The 10342-nt window shown below is 46.3% G+C and overlaps 2 protein-coding genes across 8 annotated transcripts in view; both read right to left on the minus strand.

The window, feature by feature from the left end:
* Positions 1–2038, minus strand: part of btr30 (bloodthirsty-related gene family, member 30) — a 6637-nt gene extending 4599 nt beyond the window's left edge. For 2 of the 7 annotated variants that reach the window (XM_014023139.1, XM_014023134.1), the window contains exons 1-2: positions 1788–1847; positions 310–427 (exon numbers count right to left, since the gene is read on the minus strand). In XM_014023139.1, coding sequence (XP_013878593.1) covers positions 310–427; positions 1788–1816 — 147 coding nt within the window. In that variant the 5' untranslated portion in view covers positions 1817–1847. Of the gene's footprint in view, positions 1–309; positions 428–717; positions 799–956; positions 1667–1735; positions 1848–1961 lie in introns of those variants that run through there. The other 5 variants (XM_014023138.1, XM_014023135.1, XM_014023132.1 and 2 more) reach the window with 5 other exon arrangements.
* A 1995-nt stretch (positions 2039–4033) lies between these two features.
* utp18 (UTP18 small subunit processome component) overlaps positions 4034–10342 on the minus strand; it is a gene marked incomplete in the record, with an annotated part of 17918 nt that continues 11609 nt past the window's right edge. Inside the window, 10 exon segments of the mRNA XM_014023128.1 lie at positions 4034–4351; positions 4431–4605; positions 4701–4826; positions 5138–5253; positions 5339–5412; positions 5764–5859; positions 6156–6298; positions 6511–6754; positions 9632–9668; positions 9924–10025. Coding sequence (XP_013878582.1) covers positions 4230–4351; positions 4431–4605; positions 4701–4826; positions 5138–5253; positions 5339–5412; positions 5764–5859; positions 6156–6298; positions 6511–6754; positions 9632–9668; positions 9924–10025 — 1235 coding nt within the window.

The raw sequence follows: 10342 nt of genomic DNA on the forward strand, positions 1-10342 counted from the left end.
GTTAGCCAACAGAACCTCAGAGTTCTGACCCGTTAGCCAACAGAACCTCAGAGTTCTGACCCGTTAGCCAACAGAACCTCAGAGTTCTGACCCGTTAGCTAACAGGACCTCAGAGTTCTGACCCGTTAGCCAACAGAACCTCAGAGTTCTGACCCGTTAGCTGACAGGACCTCAGAGTTCTGACCCGTTAGCTGACAGGACCTCAGAGTTCTGACCCGTTAGCTAACAGGACCTCAGAGTTCTGACCCGTTAGCCAACAGAACCTCAGAGTTCTGACCCGTTAGCCAACAGAACCTGCACTGGGCTCACCTGGCAGAAGTTGTGTCCACAGGGAGTAGAAACCGGGTCGGTGAACAGGTCCAGGCAGATGGAACAGGTCAGCTCCTGCTCTGAGAACAGATCCAGCGACGCCTCCGCCATGGTGCTCCTGAACAGAACACAGGTTACTGAGGGGCCAGACCAGAACCAGACCAGAACCAGACCCCAGAGTCCTCCATCAGACAAACTCAAGACCAGGTCTGAGGCTGACCCGGGTCTCAGGACTCTGTTCCTGTCGGTTCAGTTCAGGTTCCAGTCTCTGAGAGACCCAGTTTACCTTCAAGACCAGGTGCAGTTCTGGTAAACTGGACCCAGAATCTACTTAGACCCAAGTCTGGGAGGTCCAATCAGAACCTGAAACATTCATCAGAACCACCACACTCTGATCTAAGGGTTCACCTTCTGGTCCACACCAGAACCTTCTGACGGATCAGTCTGGAGAACCTGCAGACCAGCAGCTGCCTGACCCACCTCCTGGTTCTGTCGGGTTCTGGACCCACACGGACCTGGAACACCTGGGCTCAGTGAAAACCTCTGACCCATTTCTTGGAGTCTCCTGTGACCCGGCAGAGGAGCAGCTCAGACCACATTCCACCTGAGCCCAGGAGGCGGGGCTTAGCACCTGCACCAGGATTTACCTGTTTTAGAAGTTCTGTTCAGGTCCAGATGTTCTGCATCTTTGAAGGAACCAAAACCAGCAGCAGTGAGACCCCTGCAGATCGCTGACCCAGGTCCCTGAACCGGACCCAGGTCTCTGATGGTACCACAGGAGACTCCTGTCTGCAGCAGATCTTTAAACTCTGATCCAGGATGAGGATCCTTCTGGACCACCTGGTCGGTCTCAGGAACCTCGTCTGGTTCTGGACCTTATTTCACACAGTCCTGTCCTGTTCAGACCCACGGATCCAGACTTCCTAATCTTAAAGTGGTCCGGATCAACAGTCCTCCAGACCCAGTCTTTAGTTGGTCCTTAAACAGAATCTGACAGAACTGGACCCAGGAGGACCAAAGAAAAGTTCCTCCAGACAAACAGAACCTTCAGATCAAATCCAGTAAAGACCTGAACCAGGACCTGAACCAGGACCACTTCATCATGTTACAGACTGGATCAGATCAACAGTTCTGGATCAGGAGGTTTTCAGTCTGAACTGCTCCGAGTCTGGATTCTGAAAACCAGCTGCTGAAAACCTGTTGGACCTGCTGGACTCGCAGGGGGGGCGGACACAAAAACTGAACCATCATCAGATCCAGCATCCCAAAATCCAGCCCGTCGTGACGTCAGCGTGTTTGAAAACGTCCTGCTCAGGTTCTGGTCCTGGTTCAGGTTTTCAGTCTGGATCTGATGCTCAGAGGTCTGTCAGGTGGATTAAACTGGTCCAGGTCCAGGTCCAGGGAAACCTTTAAAGCTTCTCTTTACCTGAGAGAGACAAACATCTAGAGCAGCTGATGACTCATCAGCAGGAACACACCTGGGCAGGTGAGCTGAGTTTAAACTCATCAAACTCTTCGGCTGATTTTTAACTCTTCGGCTGATTTTTAACTCTTCGGCTGATTTTTAACTCTTCGGCTGATTCCTGGTTTTAAACTTTAAAAATCTAAACTTTTATTTTAATTTTGAGTAAAAAGCTGCAGCAGGTTCTTACCTTCTCCTCCGTCACTCCAATCGTTTCTGTCTCCAACCCTGACAGGCAGGTGTGTGATGTCATCAGGGGGCGGGGCCAGCAGCTGCAGAAAGCCACCAGGTGAGATAGTGGGCGGGGACCTGACTGATCAGGTCCAACAGAACTGGACAGAAATCAGGTTTGTTTTTTCAAAATAAAAGTTTTAAAATACAGATTTTTTTCTTTAAGTTTCAAATTAAAGTTTGAGATTTACAAGTTATTTTAGTGAAGGTAAAATAAAATTTGGTGAATTTTGTCATAATTACTTCGTCAAATTTAAACTTAATGATTTATAATAATTTGTTATAAATAAATTATAAAAGTAAAAAGAATAAAGTGATCTGATTTAACCAATTAAAAATAATAAAATATAAACTCGTGTTTCCCACATGGAGCTCAGGGTCCCCTGACCTTTGACCCCCAGGCTCAGATCAAACATTCAGGCCCAGAACCAGAAGAACCCAAGGTGGTGGATCCAGTTTGTTTCTGTCAAACATTCAAATGAAACTTTATTTAGAGGCTTGTGTCTGACAGATACATGGCTCCGCCCCCTTCAGGTGATTATTTAAAAACAAAAAACAACAAGTTATTATTTATTCAGTTTTTTAATCATTTTGATCAGAAGATTAAAAACAAAAAATTCATTTTTTTTACGTCGAACTGAAGAAAAATAAAAGTTTTTATTTCTTCACAGGTTTTGGTTCTGATTGAAGAAATAAATTATGATGTTTGATGGTTCTGAGTGAAACGGTTCTATTCTTCAGAACCCAGAACCGGGTCGGGCTCTTCATGTTTCATGGAGTCCGGTTCCTGTGGCGGTTCGGATCATCCTGGTCCGACTGGAGGTCCTGTCCCCCTCAGAAGTCTTTATAATGCAGCAACCTGAACACAAACACAACCAGCTGTCAGTCAACATAAACAGAACCTGAAGTTTGGACCGGACCGGACCAGTGACGCTGCACTAACGGGACAATTCTGGTTCAAAATAAACAGTTACTATCTTACCTGCTGCAGATAACTCTTATAAATGACCTCAGAAAGAGAAATTTAAACTTTGAACACATTAACGAGCCTGGGAGCCGGTCCACAGCCCTGGTTCTGAATGTTTCTGTTCTGGATCAAAGCCCGGGAGCTGGTCCACAGCCCTGGTTCTGAATGTTTCTGTTCTGGATCAAAGTCACTAACAGAGTCTTTATTTTTTCATTTCAAAAAGGAGAAAAATCTACATTTATTAATAAAATCTTAATGATGCTAATTATCTTTTTACTGAAACATGTTCCCGCCTCCACTGCGATGTGATTGGCTGATGTAAAGAAATCATCAGAATCACACCAGCAGCCATATTTGGTCGTTCCTGACAGGAAATGAAGCAACAAATTGAAGCTAAACTCAGCCGTTAGCCTGTTTGATGCCCCCGTCGCTCAAAGGGCTACCTGTAGCAGGTAAGATATTTGCTGCTGATTGGCTGTCTGACCTGAAGAGGGGGGCGTGGCCTTTGTTGTTAGCCAATGAGAAGAAGCCGCTGTGTGGCGAGAAGTCGAGGCAGCTCGTTCGATAAGTGATCTTCCTGTTGGCCACGGGGAAGTTGGAGAAGACTGTGAGACTGGACATGTGGACCTGAGGACAGGTGAGAGGTCAGAGTTCACCTTCATCATCATCATCATCATCATCATCATCATCATCATCATCATCATCATCATCATCATCATCATCATCATCATCACGCTCAGCTGCAGCTCACCAGCCGAACGGCCTCGTCTTCAACACGAGAAGCCATGGCGAGGATCTCAGAGGAGGGGTTAAAGGTCAGCGACGTGGCTGAGGTCAGCAGGTTCATCACCGCCTTCAGAGGCTTCGGATTGGTCGAGTTAAGACACGCCTCCTGGGAGTAGATGTTGACCACGCCCGACTGAGAGCTGAAACAGAGGTCACAGCTGAGAGTCACCATCACGACGGCCGCGTACACCGCTCAGCGACCCTTGGCCAATCAGAGAGCCGATCCTTTGAGTGGGCGTGGCTTACCCACAGGCCAGGTAACGTCCGTCAGGTGAGGCGGCGATGGACGTCCCCTTCACGCAGCCGTCATCTGTGAACCTGCTGACACACCTGCTGCTGCGCACGTCCCACACAAACACCTCGCCGTCCTCTACACACACACACACACACACACACACACACACACACACACACACACACACACACACACACACACACACACGCACAGGTAAGGACACGCCCACACAGTGAGGATCATCTCCAGGTGAGTCTCACCTTCAGGGTGAGCAGGTGCAGGTAACCGTTGGTTCCAGTCAGCAGCAGAGCGCCCCCATCAGGACACACACAGAACTCTTTGACCCGGGCCTCGTTCAGACCTGGACACATCACCACAGGCTTTTATTTTGAAGGTCAGAGCGCTGCTGCAGGTGTCAGGTGTGTGTGAGCGAGGCGCACCTCTGACRGAGTGGACCGGCACCACCCGGCCCTCCATCATGTCGTACAGGTAGAACATCTTGTGCTTCAGGCCCGTGGCGATCACCGTGTCTCCGTCCCGGCTGAACCGGGCCTTGTGGACGGGGAACCGCTCCAGGTGGATGCTCTGGATCTTGGGGTTGGTCTTCCCGTCGACCTGAGGCAGAGCCGGGTTAAAGTGACACGAGCACACCTGTGTGTACCTGTGTGTGTCAGCGCAGGTGTCTCCACCTGTGCTGGAGCCCTGCCTACCTGGAACAGGGACACGGACCGGTCCAGTCCGGCCGTCAGGACCACCTGAGCCGAGGGGTGGAACTGCACCGAGGTCAGGCGGTCCTCTGAGGGACGGGCGCTGTTGGCGTGAAGACACTTCTTCATCTGAGGGACACGGAGACAGAGACGACACGTTACCACGGAGACAGAGACGACACGTTACCACGGAGACAGAGACGACACGTTACCACGGAGACAGAGACGACACGTTACCACGGAGACAGAGACGACACGTTACCACGGAGACAGAGACGACACGTTACCACGGAGACAGAGACGACAGTCAACAGATCAGATTGTGAACATTTTAACACAAACTGCTGATAAGTTTTTATTGTTTGAATCAGAAAATCTTCATCATGGCAGTGATGATGATGATGATGAWGATGATGATGATGATGAAGGAACTCACTGACCTTTAAGATGCCACTGGGCAGAGTTTCTGAAGACGCCACAAAGTTCCCAGTTCTTCGGAGCAGATCATCTTCCTCCTCATCCTCCTCCTCATCATCATCCTCCCTTTTATCAACTGCTAAAGAGAAAAACAAACAAATAAACAAACAAATAAATAAAAATAAATAAATCGAGCAAAAATGTTTTTTATTCTGTGGTTCCACCATTCTTCTTCTTCTTCTTCTTTGTGTTGATAGGCTCCGCCCATGATGGAGCCCCTCCCATTGACTTCTGGAACCTGCAACACAAGATAAGCTGTGTACAGCTATGTACAGGTGTGTACAGGTGTGTTCAGGTGTGTTCAGGTGTGTACAGCTATGTACAGGTGTGTACAGCTGTGTTCAGGTGTGTTCAGGTGTGTACAGCTATGTACAGGTGTGTTCAGGTGTGTACAGGTGTGTTCAGCTGTGTACAAGTGTGTACAGGTGTGTACAGGTGTGTTCAGGTGTGTACAGGTGTGTTCAGGTGTGTACAGGTGTGTACAGGTGTGTTCAGCTATGTACAGGTGTGTACAGGTGTGTTCAGCTGTGTACAGGTGTGTTCAGCTGTGTACAGCTGTGTACAGGTGTGTACAGGTGTGTTCACTTACTGATCTCTCATCCTCTGCTGAAGTTTCTGTTTGCTCATGGAGGACTCCGCTTCTCCTTTGATCAGATTTCGACGGTAACGATGCCTCATATCCACCCTGACAGAGGACAGGTAAACATCAGACAGGTAAACATCAGACAGGTGAACATCAGACAGACAGGTAAACAACAGACAGACAGGTAAACAACAGACAGACAGGTAAACATCAGACAGGTAAACATCAGACAGACAGGTAAACATCAGACAGACAGGTAAACATCAGACAGACAGGTAAACATCAGACAGGTAAACATCAGACAGACAGGTAAACAACAGACAGACAGGTAAACAACAGACAGACAGGTAAACATCAACAGGTGAGGTTTTTACAGAAAATCTTTGTGACAAACTAACTCTTCCTCCTGCTCATCATCCTCGTCCACCCAGACAGCCTTTCTGTTCTGCAGCTCCTGATGAGGAGGAGCCTCCTCTTCATCCTCGGACTGATCCAGCTCCTCCTCCTCCAGCAGGTGACCTCCTGTCTGCTCCTCTTCCTCCTGAACCACAGGAAACACAGAACCCTGCTTTATTCTGACATATAAAATATATTTAACRACATAAAAAGCGTAGTAAAGTGWTMAAAATGAAGCCGAACAGTAACTAATGAAAAAGTTTGACTTTCTGCTGTAAGCCGCGGGGTTTTGTGGCTGTAGCAGCAGGTAAACATTAAAATTTGTGATTTTTGAACGGAGTCTGGCGGGAACATCACCTCCTCCACGAGCCTCTCCAGCAGCTCATCCTCCGCCCCGAACACCAGGGTCTCCAGCCGTTTCACGGACCCGTCCTCCTCCCCCAGAACCGCCAGCCTCCTCACGTTCTGCTGCCGGAGCTGCTGCTCTTTCTCCGGGTCGAACGTGTCCGGCTCCGGTCGGGTTCTCTTCTTGGCCCGTTTCCTGTCCTCAGACCCCGGCAGCTTGATCACTTCCGCCATGTTGTTTTCAGCACCAGACTCCCTGAAGAAACCCGGGGACTTAAATAAAACCTTTGTAATAATTTCCTCTACATGAAGCAGGTAAACTTTAACATGTGCTGCTTGTTTTCCTGTGGAAGGGAGTCACGTGTTTCCGGGAAGCTGCGGCCTCTAAAACCGTGACTGCCCCCTRGTGGTCAAACGAGAAACTGCAGTTGAAAAACTGAAGAACTGCACTCAAAGCCTCAGCTATGTTAGTACTTTACACTGTTGTATAAAGTACCACAAAGTGATACTTGAGTAAAAGTACAAGTATCTTACTAAAAACTGACTTTGGTAAAAGTTAAAGTCTCCTTTAGGAATATTACTTGAGTAAAAGTGTTAAAGTATGTGATATTTGTTGTAGTTAAGTATTAAAAGTGTTAAAGTATGTGATATTTGTTGTAGTTAAGTATTAAAAGTGTTAAAGTATGTGATATTTGTTGTAGTTAAGTATTAAAAGTCAAAGTGTAGATTTAAAATGAGCAGTTAGATTTTCTGTAAGGACATTTATTAGGAGGTGACCTCCCCAAAAACTGCAGAAATGACTGTTGTATTAAAAGAATGAATGGATGTTAAATTTAGGATGCACTAGTCCAGCTGTTTCAGTTTATATACATATATCAAGGCTGCACAAAGCTTTTCCCCAAAATGAAAATCTATCTGAGGGCTGCGGCCAAATGTAAGAATATAATTCATGAAATACAAATACTTCTTAAGTACAGTCCTTTTATTTGAATGATTCTGTCCTGCTGGAGTGTGACATGATTTGTTTGTGTACAAACTAATACACTATCAGAGTTTTATATATTTATACTTCTCATTCAACCACAGTTAAATTCACTCTATCTAGGAGGCTCAGTTTATATGGATAGTTTTTATTTTTTACAACAAGCTGCAATGAAAACAAGCAAAAGTGAAATAAAAGTAACAACTTTATACTTCTTGTCTTTTTAAAAATGTAGAGTAAAAAGTAAGCTGAAAAATAATTACTCAAGTTAAGTACAGACACACAAAAATTCTACTTAAAACTAGTAAAGAAGTATTTGTACTTAGTTACTTTACAGCTCTGATGTTATCTTATTAACCTGTAACAGTCTCATACAGGTGTGTCAACACACCAAGAGGGAAAGCCGTCAGCAGTGACCTCAGTGTTGGGCGGGGTCAAAGGTCATGTTCAGGTGCAGCTGGTAAATGTTGCTACAATCTGCTGACCTGTAGTTAATGAAATGTTTTTCTGACATTTGAACTCTAACTCAGGAAGAACCTGATCCAAGATGGCCGCTGCAGCAGCTGGATGGAGCTACATGTTAACGAGAACACACAGAGACGTCAGTAACCAGTTTATTTCAGACACTTTAAAGAAGCACAAACCAGTTAGAGAGCATGCTGGGAACTGGACCCACTGCTTCGAAAGCTGCAGGACCAGAACCTTTATGGCCCAGGTCCCTACAGCCGGTCCTGCAGCAGAGAAACAACAACGAGCCCGTTTCAGTCCGACAGGTTCTGATGAGTGACAGCCAGCAGTTTGTAAGGCAGACAGACGAGGAGCGGGTCCAACAGGGTTCTGTCTCAGACGGACCAGGTCCAACAGGGTTCTGTCTCAGACGGACCAGGTCCAACAGGGTTCAGATTCAATCAGCAGGTAAATAAAGTTCAACATGTTCTGATGTAAAGCCCGAACAGAACCGGGCTCAAACCTTAAAGAACAGAACGTGACAGGTGCACAGAAGGTCCAGTACAGAACCAGAACCATTCCTGAAACAGATCCTTCATGTTTAAACTGATAAAAACTGATGTTATACAAACGTAAAGTTTCACAGTTTGAGTTGTTTTAGTGCAACTTTTCAAATTTAAGATTCTATTTCACCAAATGAGTTTTATTTTTTAAATGTTAGTGAATTTATAAGTAAAGTATTTTAACAGGTTCAACCTGATTTTATTCATGTTTTAACTGAAATTAACTGGAACCTTTATATTTCCATCAGACACACGTTAGCAGCTCGTTCTCTCAGAACACTCTCCTCCTAAAGTCACAAAGAATAAAACATAAAACAAAATAAAAAAATAATAAAAATAACTCTCGTTTGCGTCATCGGGCTGCTGTGAATCCTGGGAAGTTATTTACACTGAAACGATGAGACATGCAATGTGTCTGTGAAAGGGGGAGGAGCCATTTGTAGCAGGAGGAGGGGTCATCTACAGGAGGAGGAGCCATTGACAGCAGTGGGAGGGGCCACCTGCCACCAGGTGAGTCTCTGCAGGTGGTTTCAGTCAGTCTTGGCACTTTAATGAGCCGACCGTCGCTCTCATCAACAGGCCCAGAAGCTCAGCTGAGGACTTTTTACTTCATGGAGTCCAAAAGAAAACCTGATTCCAGGACCGGTTGTGGAGTCAGGAGGTCCAGTCCAGGACCTGGTTCCTGGTTCTGGACGAGTCTCAGTCTGTCAGGTACCCTCAGTCATCAGAGCACAAAGACCTCCTCCTCCTCCTCGCTGTGGTCAGCTGACATGAAACAAAAAGTGCAAAACAAATCCAATATGGAGGAGGAGGAGCCACAACTTTAAATCAAGCTCTGATTGGTCCATCTGCCTGACGTGTCCTCAGCCAATCAGCTGTGAGCAGAGGAGGAGGCCACGGACAAACAGGATGATGAAGTCAGTGTGTGTGTGTGTGTGTGTGTGTTTATGTGTGTTTATGTTTATGTTTGTGTTTATGTATGTTTATGTTTATGTTTATGTGTGTGTGTGTTTATGTTTATGTTTATGTGTTTATGTGTGTTTATGTTTATGTTTATGTGTGTGTGTGTTTATGTTTGTTTATGTGTGTGTGTGTGTTTATGTTTATGTGTGTGTGTGTGTGAACAGTGTTCTCAGTTCACCTCCCCACAGGAGGAAGGGGCGGAGCTCCTCTCATCACTGAAACAAACAAAAACAAAAAGAACTCAGTAAACAACCTCAGCTCTAAAGGTTTACTGCTTTCTAACTTCAACCTGAGCCCTAAATGAGTGGGTGGAGTCAGCAGTGTGTGCAGGCGTCTACAGGTGTGTACAGGTGTGTGCAGGCAGCAGTGTGTGCAGGTGTGTACAGGTGTGTGCAGGCAGCAGTGTGTGCAGGTGTGTGCAGGCAGCAGTGTGTACAGGTGTGTACAGGTGTGTGCAGGCAGCCGTGTACCTCTGTTAGCTTTGCTGGGGTAGATCTTAGTGAAGTGTCTGTACTCGTCTGGAGGAGGGAAGTCGTTCAGAGGATGGAACGAATATTTAGACTCAAAGTCATCTGCAGGAGACAAACAGCTGATTCATTATGACATCATTCTTTTCAGCTGGGGGGCGGGGCCATACCAAGTTCAAAACAGACTTTATACCTGCTGCTCAGTGGGAGGAGTCAGAACATAAGGACCAGATGAAGACGTGAAGGACAGGTCAGATGAAGACGTGAAGGACAGGTCAGATGAAGACGTGAAGGACAGGTCAGATGAAGACATGAAGGACAGGTCAGATGAAGACATGAAGGACAGGTCAGATGAAGACATGAAGGACAGGTCAGATGAAGACATGAAGGACAGACCAGATGAAGACATGAAGGACAGACCA

This window comes from Austrofundulus limnaeus, unplaced genomic scaffold (genome assembly GCF_001266775.1).
Source record: "Austrofundulus limnaeus strain Quisiro unplaced genomic scaffold, Austrofundulus_limnaeus-1.0 Scaffold358, whole genome shotgun sequence".
Lineage (NCBI taxonomy): Eukaryota > Metazoa > Chordata > Actinopteri > Cyprinodontiformes > Rivulidae > Austrofundulus > Austrofundulus limnaeus.